This window comes from Branchiostoma lanceolatum, chromosome 6 (genome assembly GCF_035083965.1).
Source record: "Branchiostoma lanceolatum isolate klBraLanc5 chromosome 6, klBraLanc5.hap2, whole genome shotgun sequence".
NCBI classification, from domain to species: domain Eukaryota; kingdom Metazoa; phylum Chordata; class Leptocardii; order Amphioxiformes; family Branchiostomatidae; genus Branchiostoma; species Branchiostoma lanceolatum.
In genome coordinates this window covers 18,048,477-18,067,166 of record NC_089727.1, presented here as the reverse complement: position 1 = coordinate 18,067,166, position 18,690 = coordinate 18,048,477, and the positions used below count along the sequence as shown (strand labels likewise).

General features: G+C 43.6%; 2 protein-coding genes across 3 annotated transcripts; both read right to left on the bottom strand.

Annotated features, from left to right (window-relative positions):
- Positions 1-1,867: 1,867 nt before the first annotated feature.
- On the bottom strand, positions 1,868-7,383 carry LOC136437458 (solute carrier organic anion transporter family member 3A1-like). Its single transcript, XM_066432076.1, has 5 exons — positions 6,550-7,383; positions 5,209-5,341; positions 4,740-4,909; positions 3,424-3,488; positions 1,868-2,092 (listed from the first exon to the last, which is right to left on the bottom strand). The coding sequence occupies exons 1-5, from the start codon at positions 6,648-6,650 to the stop codon at positions 1,872-1,874; spliced, it is 690 nt and encodes a 229-aa protein (XP_066288173.1). The 5' UTR covers positions 6,651-7,383; the 3' UTR covers positions 1,868-1,871.
- A 79-nt stretch (positions 7,384-7,462) lies between these two features.
- On the bottom strand, positions 7,463-15,832 carry LOC136437448 (solute carrier organic anion transporter family member 4A1-like). 2 transcript variants are annotated; one of them, XM_066432067.1, is made up of 6 exons: positions 15,659-15,832; positions 13,652-13,887; positions 10,783-11,192; positions 9,979-10,072; positions 9,254-9,372; positions 7,463-7,906 (listed from the first exon to the last, which is right to left on the bottom strand). In XM_066432067.1, the coding sequence occupies exons 2-6, from the start codon at positions 13,861-13,863 to the stop codon at positions 7,650-7,652; spliced, it is 1,092 nt and encodes a 363-aa protein (XP_066288164.1). In that variant the 5' UTR covers positions 13,864-13,887; positions 15,659-15,832; the 3' UTR covers positions 7,463-7,649. The 2 variants fall into 2 exon arrangements, with proteins under 2 accessions (XP_066288164.1, XP_066288163.1); XM_066432066.1 differs by lacking the exon at positions 15,659-15,832 and having other exon boundaries at positions 13,652-13,924.
- Positions 15,833-18,690: the final 2,858 nt, after the last annotated feature.

Genomic DNA, 18,690 nt, shown 5'->3' with positions numbered 1-18,690 from the left:
TGGATTCTAAGTGTGACCAATCATCAAAACTCCTCTCTGTTGCTACAACCTACGGCACGTGTATTTTCCCGCCGCCATATTGTTAACCAGGATCCTGTTGTCAAGCAGACGACAAAGGTTTGAGAGGAACACTTTTTTGTCTAAATGCTGCGTGTGAAAGTGGACTGAGGAAGATATTTTCCTCAAAGTTTGCTCCTAACACAACAAGGAACACATGGACATAGTAGTATTACCATTGCTACGGCATCCAGCTAACTTGCCATGAATAATGTAACGTTACACGTTGCCCGATGATGACGATGGGCCGACTTTGAGTGAAGTTCTACCGACTCAACACACGGGTTGTTCCCGAACTGGCCTGATGTGTGCGGTACGGCCGTTTTTTCGTGTATTTTTTTTTTACTTGGACACGTCTATATCCATAGCACTCTCCTCAAGCCAAGGATGGAACGAATAGCTGCTGTATCAAATGTGATTAGCGGTAAGATATTCAAGACGAATCTTCTCTCCCGAATTAATGTGCCCTCCTGTCCGACAGCACCGTCATTGTGTGTGCGGCGGACGGTAGTTTCAAGTTGAAATATTATGGTGTCAGCACGACTAGAGACAAAATCTACCATATATATGATTAGTGCAAAGATAGTACATGATACTGACAGAATTATGGAAAAAAAGGATGTTTTATTGTTCTGCTAGATTGATTTCAGTCAACCATTATCGGAAAAATCCCGAATTTATGTTACCCAACGTTACACCAAAATAATGGATTCTTTATTCTTGTTCTTTCACAACTTCTTCTTTGGCATTCACGACATAAGTATCCATTTTCCGAAATATCGTTTTGTAAATTACGGCACATATTTTCATGATTTACAGTATCATGGTAGAAGCTTTTTTTGTTGAAATGGACGAAAATTGATGCCCGCGCGGATGTCATCCATATAATCAAAATGGCTTTACGGGAAGTTTGTTCATACACTTGTAAAGTGGTTGACAGTTAGTAAGGGTCGGCAGGTCTTTGCTAGGGTTACACGGAACTACTTTGTCTACAAGGTTAGATAACGCTATTCTGCAGCGGTGGTACTCAGGCACTCACTTAACCTCTACCAGGCTCCAGACGTGGCTGGAAAGAGTAGAAACCGGCCAAATAAATGTAGATAACTTAACATACCGGAGGAGTTGGCCAGCCGATAGATTTGCCCACCGGGCCCTCCGTGTAAAATTGTACATGCATCTATTGGCTGGCCAACTCCTCTGATGTGTTATCTGTTTATTTGGCCGATTTCTACTCTTTCCAGCCACGTCTGGAGTCTGGTAGAGACTAACACTCACTATCCGATTTATCGTCTGTCGTTCCCTGTCGCGCAAGAGAGATGTCATGGCTACATCGATCAATGTGGTAGTGTGCAAATACTGAACGTTTGAAGTAAGCGTCACATTGTGTTATATGAGATAAGGCTGTACTAAGTAATTGTTATGGATGACGTCCGCGCGCGCATTGATTTTGGTCTGTTCCCAGAAAAAAACCCCAAGAAATTCCGCTTCCTGTAACTATGACCAAAGAGTTACGACAGTGCCTCAAATCATAAGATTAACGTTAAACAGTACAGGACAAAAAAACTGCTGTTCAACTTCAACTGATATATTCAAATTATTGCTGTTTTCATGATGAATACATTTTTTTAGTTGTTACACTATGTTATCTCATTCAATTTGTGTCCTAACATGTGTCGTGGACAATAATTATATTTCAAATCTAGGTATATTGTTTTTTTCGGCCCTTCTTGTTTTTTTATCGCGCTCCCGCATTAGATTTAGGGTCTCCAAAGGACGTCATCCATAAAAATTACTTGGTGCAACCTAACTGTACCCTATGCAGCAAGTATCTCTGATGGTTCACCCCTATAGAGAACAAGAGTCAGCAGGTAGCACAGGCAGCTGAGCGCCTTCAACCCGACGTTGATGAGGACAAAGTCTCGTGCCACGGTGCCCGGCTGGTACCTCAGACAGGACCCCGTGGTTCCGCAGTCCGTGCTCCACAGCAGGCACGACCGGTCTATCAGCGCTCCTACAGCCGGGATCACTCCCAACACTGCGCAGAAAAGGGATGGAAAGGATAACACTTTCTTTGAGTGCCACTTGAAAGTTCATCTGTGTTGGTAGAAGTCATTCTGAATGGAGTTTAAACTGTAAACGCCAACACAAAAATTGGACTTACCCAAATTTTCGACTGATCAGCTCCAGTCTTTGTCAAGGAGTGAGCAATCCACTGCTTCTGTGACGTCACGTTATGCAGATGAGACACGTGACTGAAGTTTCTAAACACATACACTTAGAGTCGCCTGGACATTCGGTTTCATTGGACAAGGTTAAGATTCTGGACACAGAATCAGAATTTTTTTGCAAGAGGGATTAAGGAGTCCATCTACATCCGTGCATTACAACCATCCCTCAACAGAGACGGAGGGCGCCATAGACTTTCTGCAACCTATGATCCACTGCTCTCCGAGTCACGTGTCTCATCTGCATAACGTGACGTCACAGAAGCATTGGATTGCTCACTCCTTTTCTTCGAGTGTCGATATACTAGCCTGAGTTCAAGTCCATCCTATATTGTTTTCCGTGAGTCACATTCTCGCCTCAAACGACAGCCTGGATACCAGACCACTGATCTCTGTTATATCTCTCACCTCACCTCACCTATCCCTTGACCTCTTCTTGGGTCGTTGGGGCACCATGAATAGATCCTCCACCATCCTTCTCCACCTCACTCTATCCTCTGCCACTCTCACTGCTGCCGCCAAGCTTAATCCTGTCCACTCTTTAATCTTGTACTCCCAACGTTTTCTTTGCCTTCCTCTCTTTCGGCTGCCTGGGACTGTCCCTTGCAGTATGGTTTTTGCAAGACTTGCCGATCTTACTCGCAGGGTCTAAATCAGGGGGTCTATTGTAGACTTTCCTTAGAGGCATGTTAGGCCTTAGCTAGAGCCGTAGTTGGACTGTTTAGACCCTAGAAACAGTCTGGCATCCAGGCTTCTTATATGACCGTGATGGAACGTTGCCAGCAGACGTAAGAGGCGAGAATAGTAGTTGTGAAAAACAAACAAGAAGAAACACTCCCAAACCTAGAATTCAAACTTTTGCCATGGTCTAAACAGGCCAGCTTTTCGGCTCCTAAGGCAAGCCAACTTGTCCCGGGGGAACCTTACATCACCCCCCTGAGGAAGGCCACAGTTTCCTCGGGCCATGTTGGCCCTGGTACCGAAGAGCCGGCCTGTATGGGCCCTGGCAACAGTCTGGATCTCACGTTAATGCTTCTCTGCAAGTATCATCAAGGGGGTTAAGACATAACCTCCGTGGTATTACATACACATAGCCAGTTTTAACAACGAGGTTTGCCAAGTAATGAACGGTAGAGCGTACCTGTCAGTAGTTTGCCTGTCTCAGAAATGGCGACAGTGACGGTCTTAAACTCTTCTTCCGTCAACCTTTATGGACCAAAAAGAGCACTTGTAATATCAAATATCGGGAATATTTTCATCAGCCTCTCATAGGGAAATATACTCATTTCAAAAACATCTCAGGCATTCATCCTTGCCGCAACACCTCCCAGCGGCAAGGAGTAGTAAGGCCAGTCAGACCCTGATGAAGGCGACTGAAGAGGTTGTGTTTAAAAAAAAACGCCATTTTGCCGTGCTTGTAACGGTTTTTATTAAGTTACGAGTCGAAGACAGGCTGAGATAATGAAAGAACTAACTAATACTTAAACTATCCTGTTTTAGATCGAATTATCTCCTTGGTACCAAAAGCATTAACTACCGTGCAACACGTCAATCCTTATGTTCGTTCCACCAGGTTGGTAAATAAATCGATAATCCAACTCTTTGTTGCACAGCCAAAGTGATTTATCTGCCAGCATCTCGGTAGTCCTGCTAACGTAACATGACCAATTAACGTCCGATTTATTCAAAACGTATTCATCTTAAAACCGCGCTGACAGAGCCAAATTTCAAACCTATGGGCGAGCATGTATTTATACTGAGGTATATGATGAAGAATTGTGCTAGGGTAACCCATTATCGTCCACTTCTGAATCTTTTCCCTTCTAGCGCTATGCTTGAAGAACATAGACCAGAAAAAAATGCACACTGTCAGTAACTGCCCAAAGTAGTCTGCAGACAAATGATAGTAAAATCACTATGTCTTTCCGGCCACTTGCTTAACGCGATGGAAAAAAACAATGTTTATTTGTGAATTTCCCCCACATGCGCGGCACGTGGCGTTCACGTGGTAAACGCACGGCCATTATGTTTTGCTGTTCAAAAATGAAAGAGATGGCTAAGGATCATACTTATGATGTTCTTTATTGCTCATTAGAACAGGCTTTGGCATAATACACCGCGACATGTGGACATGAGCCAAACCGGACGTAAATAGGTTCTGCACGTAAATAGGTCATGTTACGTTACCTTCTTCATGGCCATAATGACTGGTTCTACCTCCCACTGCCCGATGGCGCTGCGGTGGCAAGACTGCGGTCCTGAACTTGACTAAGCTTGTATCTCCCCCATCATCACGGTCAAAGCAATTACGTTTGGGACCGCATTATTCTCACTGCAGCGCCACCTAGCAGTGGGAAGTAGAACCAATCAGCATTGTCCTGAAGAATGTACCAGGTAAATACTTCTGGTTTTGCATCATCCATGCATGATCCCCATAGATTGGTGATCGGACCTTACCTCATCAGAACAACAGTACTGGGGCTCTTGGTGATGGTCAAGCCGACCGCTAGAAGCGCGTAGAAGGTCGCAGCTACCGGCAGCTTCCATGCCGGGCATGCGCCGGCCACGGAGCACTCTCCCGGCGTAGCGGTACCGTTTCTTCCCACGCATGCGCAGTTAAGAAATCCCTACGGATAGGCGAGGGATGTGGCACGATGGCCTTGTGGTTAGGGTTATTGACTCAGACGTTAAAACCGAATATACGTCCTGGGTTCTCATCCCCACCAGGACGCTTGGAAACATCAATTACCTTACAAAACCCTGGTGAAAATGAATACCTAGCTTTGGTTAGGGACGTCCTATCTGATGGTAGACTTTTATTCACCATGATAAAAAGTTAAAAGAAGCAGGTAAATGTGTCTCAAGGGACAAAGACGATAACCAATAAGAATTAATGATACTTCGGTGCTTCAAGAGGACGACTTACTCTTATCCCTGACTCGGTACACCCAGCATGGCATGGCGAGAAGTAGGAGACCTGGGTCTCTCCACAGACCGGTTGGTACAGGTCGCGCGAGCAGGTACAGTCTGAGTTGCAGGCAGCATTCAAGTTGTTGGAACTGTAGAAATGTCATCAAAGTGTCATCTTTTTATCAAACTTGTAAAGCCATGTCCATATGATTAGATAGATGCCATCCGCGCGCAAATCAATACTCGTCCGTTTAAAAAAAAGATTTTTACCATACGGTAAATCGTACAAAGCAGCTGAAAAATATGCAAATATATGCCGTAAACTTCGAAAAAAATAAAATAATAATAATAATAATTCGGGAAATGGATAGTAATGTCGTGGTATGCCAGAGTAAGAAGAATGTCTTATTCGGTAGACCATATCTGTGTGTTTATTCATTTGTTCAACCTTCCTAACCAACTTTTTGCCAAACTTTCCTTTCTGTCTTCTTTGGTTTGGGGGTTCCCAGAGGATGGCATCTATATAATCAAATCGACTAGGCCTAACTTGACCTGACACAAGAAAAATGAAACTGAATTTTGGGCCGATTATTTAATCTTCATCCACTCGATAGACCTCTTTCCAATTTTGGTCCCCATTTTTGTATTTCTTGGGGACGTGGCAGATTTTGTACGAAAACGCGAGTTTGGAGTTAAAGCTGCCTTTTCAAGTCAGCCGTTAGAGACTGTGAAAAGGGAATAGAAATTAAAGAAATATCAAGTCTTAATGTCCTCCAAATATTCTCCACAAAGACAAATCTATCACAGTTTGTAACCTCAGAGGACCGAAACTCACCAACGAAGATGTCAAACTTATACGGTAATGGAATGCAGGTTTATGAGAAGGGAATATCGACTTGAGCCTCGTCTTGGTGCAAGCTCTGGCACATTTCCGGGAAATTACAAATGGCGGCCTAACGGTCCCGAAACATTATTACGTCACAGTTTGTTTACCGCAAGGAATGCCAGGACAGTTTGTGGTCAATCGATGTTTACATTGTACAGCGTTGTGAAGCGCGGTGCTGTAGTGCTTGCGTCGGTGTAGCGTTTGACCACAAACTGTCCCGGCATTCCTTGCGGTGAACAAACTGTGACGTAATCGTGTAATTGGTCAATTTAGCAAGTGGCCTTGCACAAACATGACGTCACTTTTCTGTCAAAGCCTATAATTTGCTCAAGAGTTTTAACACTGTAGCCCACACCCTTATTAGGAGAAATTGGTCTGATAATTATATCTAAATAATTTCGTATCGAAGCTCCATTATACTGATCTCTACTACATTTCCAGGAACTCAATAAGTCCGTTAGAGATCCCAACCCGTCAGTCCTCCGTGTATCCATCCCAGCGAACGGCGCTGTCTCAGAACAATGGACCAGCATGCCGGGGAAGAGAGCGGAAGTTACCAACGCGGCGATCATGCAGAACTTGATGACTCCCCGGGTTGACAGCCGCCGGGTAACGAACCCCCCAATCGGAAATCCTGCGCCTCCTAGGGGAACCACCACGCCTGCTGTGAAAATAAATCAGCACAATATCATGTACAGAATAGACGATACAAATCCTGAGGTTCTATTGCAGTGCAAAGAAAAACCGCTGTGAAGCCTAAAATCAACCTACGGGTGGATGGTGTGAGCATCAGGTGTTCTTGCCTGTGTACAGAAACAAGGAGGGGCATGGTCACCTGTGTGTGGACGGTGTTCAGTACCAGGGACAGGTGTGTTCACCTGTGTGTGGATGGTGTTCAGCACCAAGGACAGGTGTGTTCACCTGTGTGTGGACGGTGTTCAACACCAAGGACAGGTGTGTTCACCTGTGTGTGGATGGTGCTCAGCACCAGGGACAGGTGTGTTCACCTGTGTGTGGATGGTGTTCAGCACCAATGACAGGCATGTTCACCTGTGTGTGGATGGTGTTCAGCATTAAGGATAGGTGAGTTTACCTGTGTGTGGATGGTGTTCAGTACCAGGGCCAGGTGTGTTTGCCTGTGTGTGGATGGTGTTCAGCACCAAGGACTGGTGTGTTTACTTGTGTGTGGATGGTGTTCAGGGACAGGTGTGTTCACCTGTTTATGGACGGTGTTCAGCACCAGGAACAGGTGTGTTCACCTTTTGGTGGACGGGGTTCAGTACCAGGGGCAGGTGTGTTCACCTGTGTGTGGATGGTGTTCAGTACCAGGAACAGGTGTGTTCACCTGTTTGCGGATGGTGTTCAGTACCAGGAACAGGTGTGTTCACCTCTGTGTGGATGGTGTTCAGCACCAGGAACAGGTATATTAACGTGTGTGCATGTTGTTCAACACCGAGACAGGTGTGTTTACATGTGTTTACCTGTGTGTGTACCTGTCTTTCGCACCAGGGCCAGGCGTGTTTGCTTGTGTATAAAGACGGTGTACGACAACAAGAACATTCATCTTTAACTTAATGTATGTAGCCTCTTTGCAGTGCCAGCCTTTCTTTTGACAACCTCCCGTTACCTATAATGTGTGTGGCGTAGCTGAGATCAGGGAATAAGATCTCCAACAGCTTGAAGGAGTAGCTGAGAACGATCAGAGGAAGAAGAGAATCGATGGATCCTGCGAGTAACAGCGTGACTTTGACCGGGTCCGTCACGATGGTCTTCAGACCCTGAATAAAGGACCGGGATTCCTGCTGCTCGGTTTCTTGTTCGGCAGCATCTGTACATTTGAAAATCAAGAAATCAGTACAAACACCGATCGCGAGCTGGTCTAATGCTGTGGTCACATGTGCACTGGTGCCTGTACGGGGTGTAGGCTCGGTCGGGCTCTGAAGCCACTTTTTTTGGACGATTAGGTGACGGTTCCTTTTTGTCATCGGGTCCCGGGTTGATTTAAATGTTAAAAAAATTCCCGGTAACCGCAGGGTGTCCAACGGGACCACGTAGATGCCACGCCAGAAAGTGAAAAAACAACATCGTAAGCTCGCCGGCCTGGCTACTTCTTCCAATTGTGACCATGCATAGCATAACGGAATGTACACGTAGATGATGCTCATTGATTATAACGTTCAAAGTAACTATTTTTGCACCTGCAATTCATATACTGCTTAACCTAGTCCAGTAGGAAACCAATATATTAGAGAATTTGCTGTAAATAGTAAGAAAGGTCTCATTTTAATTTTTAGAATTCCGTAGATCCACGAAACGATTTTACATTTGTTGTGCGGGATTGGCTATAAGCCTGTTCATTTTTCCGACTATGAATACGCAGAAAGATCCACGGAGGAAATATGTCAAAGATGGAGGCCCCTTGTTCTTGTCTAGACCATGCTTAAGACTGACGTGTTTTGTTTATGTTTCAGGGGCCTTCACCTCTGACATATTGTCTCAAATGGACCTCGCATGCTTATATGTTGTGCCATCCGTTCCTTTAAATCTAGAGAATACCATTCAACTAAATAAACTTTTGTTTGGAAACTTGATTTCGGTCGATAATATCTTCGAATATACTTTATCAAATGCATTGTATCATATATCAATGGAAAGCTTATATTTGTTATGGTCATACTTTAAAAGGTTAAATTCCAGAGCTGACTATGTGAGTGAATCACAAAATAAAAATGCCGGGATTTCCGTACCAACGCAGTGTTTGACGTTGGCAGGGTATTTTCAGCACATTTTTAAGCACCATGACACATCACGATATCAGTCATGGTGCTTATTGCATAAAACATGATCACAACAAGGCATCATTGTAAACCAAATAATAGAAGCTTTTCAATGATATAACATGTCATTGGAAAATAGCAGACATGATAAAGGGAAATTTCGGCACTGTTCACATTCTTAACGTACTCCTCGTACTAAACGATTTTACGATTATAACAAACGGGATATCATCGTCCTTACCTTAGACCTTAGATCCTACCGAAAAAGAGGATTGTAAAGGAAAATAAATAAGTTTTCCATTAATATATAAAGCAATGCATTTGATAAAGTATTATTTGAGAGACGATCAACTGAAATCAAGTTTCCGAAGTCCGGAACTTAAAGGAATTGGTCTGACCGGTGTGTTTGTCTGGAAGCAGCGCCACCAGCGGCATCAGAATAAACGCCAGAGCGGACCCAACCACGCTGATCAGCCACCATGCACCGGTAGTGTTGGCATCTGGTGCGACCGTCTCGCTAAAAAAAGAAAAAAATAATAGAGATCGTAGATCTTATTCTTCCGTGAAATACTTATTTTTCTGTGTTAATTCCTCTTTGTATTGTTGTGAATTTCTCGCGGATTCTGTTAAATATATTTCCAACTGGCTCTCAATAGGCAACGGACATGCATATGGCGGGAAATGAAAGACATGAAGTAACCTATTCTATTTCTGACACATTTCTCGGACTTTTGACCTAATTATAACTTCGAATTCCTGTCAATGTCCCCGCACCTGGCAGGCGGAAACCAGCCTTCGGGAGAACCATTTTGGCCTCCAGTTCGACCTCCACTCCCTGTCAATCTGCGGTGACGCCATTTTCCTGACACTCCACTGTATATTTACGACAAACAACCAAGCAAGCAAACATACAAGTAGACACACCGAAAACAAACCTACTAGACGGAGTTAAAAACTATACTTACAACACCACCGTACTGCAGGGTGGCCGCAATTTTGCGATGATTTCGTTAAACTATTGGGATTGAGTAGGCTACATATAAGTATACGGGTAAACAACTGCTTGGAGATTCGACTAACCGGCCCCCTACCGGGGGATTGTGTAACGCAGGGTTGGTCTTACCTTCCTTTTCCAAGGTCAGTCGGAAGCTTCAGGAACTCCGAACTCAATAAAATCCCGAGAGCCGGCCCCACGGCTGACGCACTGAAGTAAATCCCTGAATATCACGATGCAGACAAGATGACTTTTTCAGTCCATATTTTCAAACCATTCATTGTACGAACTGCTATTTAACCCATCGTTAATGCTACTGTCACAATTGGGAAAGGATTTTTCTTTTTTTTGCACTCTTTCAAGCGTGACCCCTACGTGTGAAATTCTGCGGCTACTGGGCTATTTTGGGGCACGGCCGGGTCCCTGGATTTTTTTCGTATCTGAGTTAAAATCAACCCGAGACCCGGCGAAAAAAATAGACGTCATGAAAACACCGGGAGGGACCAAACCCCACATCCCCCCACCCCCCCACCCCCGTATCCGGCAGTCCACCGGGACAAATTTGTGGCTTCAGAGCCCGACCGGGCCTACACCACCTACGGCCATCGGTGCGAATGTGACCGGAGCATGAGCAAACCAGTGTGTATTATGTTAAAGTTTCTAAAAGTCTAACTGTACAAGAAAGCCTAATTGAATTACGTGCAAATGAACACTAGTGTGCTTTCGGTTTTTTTTTTTCAATCTAACTTGGGGACCAATTAAGTTCTTATATGAGTTCGAACATCTGACGCCTCCGAGAAAGATCCCACACACTTCCTGATCACTCTATTGACAGTGTGTTTATAATATAACTCAGATATCCAGACACACCGATAACGAAATCCCCGTACACGAAGGCAAACATCTCATCATCCGGATCACCTAAACACTCACCAAGGTAGTTTGAAGACCTCTTTGGACCCGCTACATCCCCCAAGTACGCCACAGCCAGGCTGTACACAGAGATACTGGAGAACCCCATCAGAGCCCTACCCGTGGCTTGCAAGAGGAAGGCAGTCCACATCCCAGCAGCAGGTTCGTCGTCACATGTTCGATGAGAAGCGTTTCCTGAGCTCAAACACAGCTGTGGACTGTCTGATGATGCTACTGGGGAGCGATGGCGGGGCACGATGAACTCGGGGAGTATGTACAGCAGTGAGCCGGCGATGATGGCAGAGAGACCGATGGCCGAAAAGAGCGGGCGCCGCCGACGTGACAGACCGGTGACAGGCATGTAGACAATGATGTTTAGCACGACAAGGCTGGAGAATAAGGTGCCAACCTGGGTTGTAGTGAAGCCAAACCTGTCGCACGGTAGAAAGAAGAAAATTAGGACTACAAATATAAAGGTTTCAGAGCATCTTGGTAATACACGGTGCGGTCGCACGACCGTCGTGCGATTTTCATGTAGGATTTCCAAGCTGGCTGTGACAGAACCAACCCTTGACAAGGATCTAAGACAGCCTTGTCGCTGACATAGAAAATAATACAGCTCAATTTTGTACGACACATGCACGGCTGTCTCTAGAATGCTCTCCGTGTATGATCGTACGACGAATATGACCAGGCACTAACTAGCAAAAGTTATAACAAAAGTACTTGTATTACATTCTAAACGAGTGGTACAGAACAAAACCGAAGGGGTTCGACACCTGTCACGTCACTGTCATGTGCCGTTGGTGAAGGCACTTTAATCAACTTTCCTCTCCTTACTAAGACTTACTTAGCCCTATCTAGACCGGGGGGGGGGGCTAAAAGTGCCTGCGCCAACTTTGACATCGTATTACTGCTAAACGACGTATTGTAGGACAACCAAACTTGGTGACTTTTCCTAAAATTTAGTTGCCAACAACATTATGATAAAAGTATAGGTTTATCATTTTTCGTGTTGCCATGGCAACGGGTTTCTGAAGAGGCATTTTATGCAAATTTCACTAATTTCGATTTAAACATCGTTGTTTCCAATGTTTTCTTGCTCAACCACACTAGTTTCCTACATGTATAGCATCACATGTGATTCAATGTAACTGTCATGATTCAATATTCATAAATTATGCTAATTTGATGACGTCATCGCTCAGAATCCAAGATGGCGGACAAAATCATCATTTTCGGTATAAACAGGCTTTTTCGCCTTTAAATTCGTCACAAACTAGAATTTTCTTAACCAGAAACATTCTGATTAATGTTTTTAGTCTATTTTGATTGTTATTTGGGATCATACATGGAAAAAATGTATTTTGAAAAATTTCAAAATGGCCGATCCAAGATGGCGGATCCCAGGGGGTCGCTTACAACACATGACGTTATTCTTCGACGTCATTTTGACGTCAACTTAGTCACCACTGACGTGAAATGTCTTTGCATACCTTTAAATCAATGATACGCACTATTTTGTCTAATACTTTTAGATATTATTGGAATTCCCTATTTCGGCAATAAAATCACATCGATGACGTCATAATTACGTCATTTTACGTCATAACGTCACCAAAATTACAGGAATTATAAAACTTCACTCCCTGCAAATTTGGTGATGATAGAGCATACCCTTCGGAAGTTATGACGGGGGGTCGAAAGAGCCCCCCCCCCCCGTCCAAGAAGTCTCAAAAAAGCCCGGTCTAGATAGGGTTAAAGAATCGCCTCAAGGACCAGCTGAAGGCAAACCTCAAGGAGTATAACATCAAACCTGCTGAACTCGAAGGTCTGGCAGCGAGTAGGAGCCAATGGAGCCAGAGGTGCTCAGCAGGCCGCGTGCCTCCTTTACGATCACAGAAAGCTACAACAGGAAAGCAGAGGCCAGAAGAGAAAAGCGGCATCATCCTGGCCAACCGCAGGGCGAGTACGTTTGTGACGTATGCGGAAGAGTGCTGGCAGCCCGCATCGGCTTGATCAGTCATCAGAGGACCCACGTGGAGTGACGTCATCATCGAAATCGATGGACCGCCTTACGCAAGTAAGACCCCGTTCACACTCATTCTTTTCAATCGCGATTGAAGTATAATCCAGATTGAATGGATCCGATCGCGATTAATTTTTTCAGTGTGAACGCTCCCGATCGCGATTGGATCGATCCGATCGCGATTGTTTCGTATCCACCTCCGGAGGAAGTTCAATCCAATCCAATCCTATTTAATTTTGAGTGTGAACGCAACTACGATTCATTCCATCGCGATCGGCGGGGATTTCGGCTGGTTCCGGGGGTGGCTGGTCATACATCCGGGTACGTGGGGTCATAGTTCGCATAGCGCGGGAAAAGAAACCCAAGCACACACACGTCAGATCGCTCTCTTGCGACAACAACAACTTTCCATCGTCAACAATGCCCAAGAAGAAGGATAAAACTCCGTCAGTAACTTCAGCTGGTGGCAGGTGGCGCGATGAAGAGACCAGGGTCCTCATTGCAATCTGGGGGAGAGAGGAGGTGCAGGCCAGGCCAAACTGGGGAAATGTCACCGAAAGAGGGACTTTTAACAAATGATCGCCGATGGCATGGCGGTGCTTCAATCGCGATCGGATCACGGCGTACTTTAATCCACTTGGCGAAAAGCAGTGTGAACGCAAACATTTCTTTGCGTACAATCGCGGTCGGATCGAACAATCGCGATTGAAAAAAATGAGTACGATTCGGTTAGACACGTCCGGTGGATAGGGCGTTAAATAGAGATCCCGTGTTTGAGGAGAACCACACCTCTAGCGCGTTTAAGAACCAACTACACTCATCGAAAAGAGTACTATAATCAGGGCACGGTTCAAATCTCACCTTCTCTCCAGGACAGGCCCAACTGCAGCAGGAGCGCCTGAAGTCAGCATCGTCTGTGTCACAAGGGCCAAGTACAGAAGGACCAGCGCCACCGCCGGCCTCGCCATGAAACGTTTTACAGATCCATGTCCGTCCTTCGATCCAGGTCCAACCCACGCCTCTGTAGTAGGAGAACCTGGAGGCTTTTCAGCCTCATGTTGGAGGTTTTCCATCGTGAAGGTGGCACCGATGCAGCTCTATAAAGACAAAATCAAGGACTTCACTACCACACCTCAATTCACTACTGGCTCGTTCTCTCCGAACTGTGCAAAATAGCGATTTTTAAGTTCGAAGAGAAAAGAGGTTAATATGTTTCAGGCACACTTGCTTTATTTTGTGGGAAAATGTGCCCGGTAATGATGGGCAAATGTAACAGCGTATTCATTGATAAGAAGTTGTTGAGCATTGGTATGGCAATGAGCATGCGTAACATCCGTTACCGGCAAAAGCGGTAAAGTTACCGTGACTGCACACTTTGTATTTATTCTTCAAAATATTTATGGTTCTTGGCTTCCTCTTTTAGAAGTGAGTGGACCTACGGAAGGACATTTAGAAACTGAACGGACTATCTGGCTTACTTACAGGTCAAGTAAATGAGACAAAAAGCAACAAACAATTGCAATGGATGTTACAGCTATTACTGTAAAACATTTTTAATCAATGTGCATGGGTTAAAAATGAAAGAAAATAACAGAAAACATTCCTTTCTTGTTCTATTAGGAAACCAGAAAGTGTCAAACGTAAAATTGCAATTTCTGTCTTATATGTGGCTGATCTAAATGCCCCGACAGGGGTTGAAAGGTAACTTATATTACTGATTTTGGCGGCAGACATGAAAAACCTAACACAGCGTACAAGAACAGTGACAGGAGCGATCTGACTTAATCTGTCAGAGAGCCTGGGTTGCTGGCTTCACCTGCCAAACAACCATTTAGTAACTGAATTGTTTTAGACTGCTTTTTTAATTTTTCATGTATTCTTAGGTGACAGCCGTTTTTTAGGAAGAGGAATCCTACCCGTGGCTATAATTTCTTCCAAGCCATCACCCGATACTTATGTTGTGGGTATTTTTTTTGTAAAACATAATAAGTGTTGTGGGAAAATTAAGAAAGCAATGATATCGTCAATAATTTGGCCCACATTAGGTCGTAAAGACAGCTGACAATATTAAGCACATTTCTATGAGAAGTGAGAACTGGACAACTGCAGCTGTAAAAGAACAACCGTTAGGAATTCAGAAGTGAAAACGCACCTGCCACTTCTAGAGAGGTACATCATTAAACGTGTGATATTTCAGCTTACTACGATAACAAGAAATCAATGGGTCATTTCAAAGCTTTATTGAATAGCCCGCGTATATCGTAGTTACACACGACCTGCCTTAATATTGTACAAAGCGTATATACATAGTGATCATGCTATTCAGCTTTTATAGCTTTACGTTAGACAGCCTTGTAATGTTGCTTTTTATCACAAATATTCGACGTTTGTTAGGTCAGTTAACCCAGACCGTCTACATATCTAATAATAGCTCCCTGCCATGTATAATTTGTCGAACCTGAAAAACTCTCTAATCGTATCTAACTGTGCATTATTGTCCAGTTACCAGGGATAGCCCGTCATGATAGCTTCCGGACAGTGGGGTAGCCCTGGCTGTTGGTCTTTTTCATTGTTAGATATTCACCAGGTTGTACCATTACAGCCAGTAGGTACCCATCTGAGTAATGAGGCTGTTGTAACGTGCTTGAGGCACCTCCTCAAACGAGGTACACCCATTCCGTGTGTCTTCCGCTGAAAGACGGTGCAGCCCCGACTAGGACATGTAGGATATTCCCGGATTGGATCCGGGGTCTCCCAGCTACCAACTGATTGGAACCAGGAGGCTCACCTGCGAAGCCGCTACAAATTGAGCTATACCGACATCATCCTACAGGCAATGCTCAACGAATCAAATCTTTGAAAACGCACCTGACACTTACAGCGGCCTGAAACCCTTTCACGGAGCTGGGGAGAGGGAGAGAGAGGAAGACGGCCTGCTAACTCCGGTCTGTGAAACCTGCTTTGTACAAAAGTAGCCTCCTATCCAGCCGTGTTCAGCTGACGCTCCAGTTCCTAACCGTCTGATACAGAGAATGGTTACCAACAGGGACGTAATGACATGACCATGGCTGGATTCCAGGCCTTACTGACAGGATTTATAAACTAGACCAGAAGACGATCCGTATGTTTCGGAGCAATGATAATAACGCTCTGTTTGGTGGTTGCCTTGGAGAAATATAATAACTTACTTTAGCCATGCCACCCTAAATATTCCTGTCTGAAACTGCATGGCTTTCAGGATTATAGGTTTAACGTTGCCAGGTTTTGATGCTTGTCCTTCAGAAAGAGGTACAAAAGGAGTCAGAGATTGCATCTATGTGACCTCTATCGAAGGTCACCTGATTAATGCATATCCTCATTGACCCACATGGTGAAACACCATGGCACGTTTTCCACCACATATGTACACGTGTACAAGAGTCAACCCACACAAATGAACAAGAGTTCAAATATCTCACGCCTACATGAATCATTTTGAGATATTTATATATAATAGCAGTTCATTGATTATGTACACGATTTTGACAACATGATAATGTATACATGTGTCAATTGATAACTTTTTGTCACTGTACGGTAAACGTGACAAGAATATGGAAAACATAAAACTGCTAAAACACCAACAAACCAAAAACAATACCTCCCTGGGTATATGATAAAACGTATATATATATCTACGTATATATATATATATATATATATATATATATATATATATATATATATATATATATATATATATATATATATATCAATTACGGATTGATAATTCGATGACATCAAGTATGTGAACAGTTTGTCATTTGTATATATCTCTGGTCTAGTTGTATTGCGTTAACCAAAGAGATGCGTAAATCTTTGTACAGTGAGCATTCTATAATAAAATGTTCTTCATCTTCTATAGAGTTCTTATTACAGAGTGCACATAGTCTATCGCTAGGAGGAGACCGGCTGTATCTACCAGTTTCAATATGCAGTGGATGGTCGCTAATTCTTAGCTTAGCCTTGGCTCGGCGATGGCTAAAGTTTTTGATGTCAAGATATTTTTCTCTTTCATATGTCCGTTTGAATTTCCTGTATGTTCTTAATTTGTTGCCTTGGTTCTCTTTTTTGCCAGGGGAGTTTAGTTCTGAGTAAAATGTTTGTATAAAAATGTACCATGCTGGTTATCCGATGTTAGTAAAATTCTTGAGGAGTCGGGCTATGCCTACCTACTTATTAACAAGGATCACAATACATCATATGCACAGTCTGCTTTAAAACAAAGTTCATGTTTATTGCATGTTCATGCCCTTCCGGGCTAAATGCATTATAAGTAATACAATTGTGCATTGTAATAACAGGAAAAAAAAACTATTCTATGTTCTATCTACTTCTAAATAACACATTATAGCTATAGATGCCTTGTAATCTTGCTTTTTATCACAAATATTTGACGTTTGTTAGGTCAGTAAACCCAGACCGTCTACATATCTATAATATTATAGCTCCCTGCTTTGTATAATTTGTCGCACCTGAAAAACTCTCTAAACGTATCTAACTGTGCATTATTGTCCAGTTACCAGGGCTAGCCCGTCATGATAGCTTCCGGACAGTGGGGTAGCCCTGGCTGTTGGTCTTTTTCATTGTTAGATATTCACTAGGTTGTACCATCACAGCCAGTAGGTACCCATCTGAGTAATGAGGCTGTTGTAACGTGCTTGAGGCACCTCCTCAAACGAGGTACACCCATTCCATGTGTCTTCCGCTGAAAGACGGTGCAGCCCCGACTAGGACATGTAGGATATTGCCGGATTGGATCCGGGGTCTCCCAGCTACCAACTAATTGGAACCAGGAGGCTCACCTGCGAAGCCGCTACAAATTGAGCTATACCGACATCATCCTACAGGCATTGCTCAACGAATCAAATCTTTGAAAACGCACCTGACACTTACAGCGGCCTCAAACCCTTTCCACGGAGCTGGGCAGAGGGAGAGAGAGGAAGGCGGCCTGCTAACTCCGGTCTGTGAAACCTGCTTTATACAAAAGTAGTCTCCTATCCAGCCGTGTTCAGCTGACGCTCCAGTTTCTAACCGTCTGATACAGAGAATGGTTACCAACAGGGACGTAATGACATGACCATGGCTGGATTCCAGGCATTACTGACAGGATTTATAAACTAGACCAGAAGACGATCCGTTTGTTTCGGAGCAATGATAATAACGCTCTGTTGGTGGTTGCCTTGGAGAAATATAATAACTTACTTTAGCCATGCCACTCTAAAATATTCCTGTCTGCAACTGCATGGCTTTCAGGATTATGGGTTTAACGTTGCCAGGTTTTGATGCTTGTCCTTCAGAAAGAGGTACAAAAGGAGTCAGAGATTGCATCTATGTGACTTCTACCGAAGGTCACCTGATTAATGCATATCCTCATTGACCCACATGGTGAAACACCATGGCACGTTTCACCACATATGTACACGTGTACACGAGTCAACCCACACAAATGAACAATAGTTCAAATATCTCACGCCTACGTGAATCATTTTGAGATATTTATGTATAATAGCAGTTCATTGATTGTGTACACGATTTTGACAACATTATAATGTTTACATGTGTCAATTGATAACTTTCTGTCATTGTACGGTAAACGTGAGAAGAATATGGAAAACATTAAACTGCTAAAACACCAACAAACCAAAAACAATACCTCCCTGGGTATATGATAAAACGTATATATATATATATATATATATATATATATATATATATATATATATATATATATATATATATGTATGTATGTATGTATGTATGTATGTATGTATGTATGTATGTATGTATGTATGTATGTATGTATGTATGTTTGTATGTATGTATGTATGTATGTATGTATGTATGTATGTATGTATATA

Coding starts and splice junctions, on each gene's coding strand:
- LOC136437458 (XM_066432076.1), bottom strand. CDS start 6,650: ATGATCGCCGCGTTGGTAACTTCCGCTCTCTTCCCCGGCATGCTGGTC. Junction 5,342..6,549: donor GATACACGGAGGACTGACGG/GTTGGGATCTCT, acceptor ACATTTCTACAG/TTCCAACAACTTGAATGCTG. Junction 3,489..4,739: donor AGTACTGTTGTTCTGATGAG/GTAAGGTCCGAT, acceptor TGGTCCATAAAG/GTTGACGGAAGAAGAGTTTA.
- LOC136437448 (XM_066432067.1), bottom strand. CDS start 13,863: ATGGAAAACCTCCAACATGAGGCTGAAAAGCCTCCAGGTTCTCCTACT. Junction 9,373..9,978: donor ACTGACCTTGGAAAAGGAAG/GTAAGACCAACC, acceptor TTCTTTTTTTAG/CGAGACGGTCGCACCAGATG. Junction 7,907..9,253: donor GCTTCCAGACAAACACACCG/GTCAGACCAATT, acceptor TCAAATGTACAG/ATGCTGCCGAACAAGAAACC.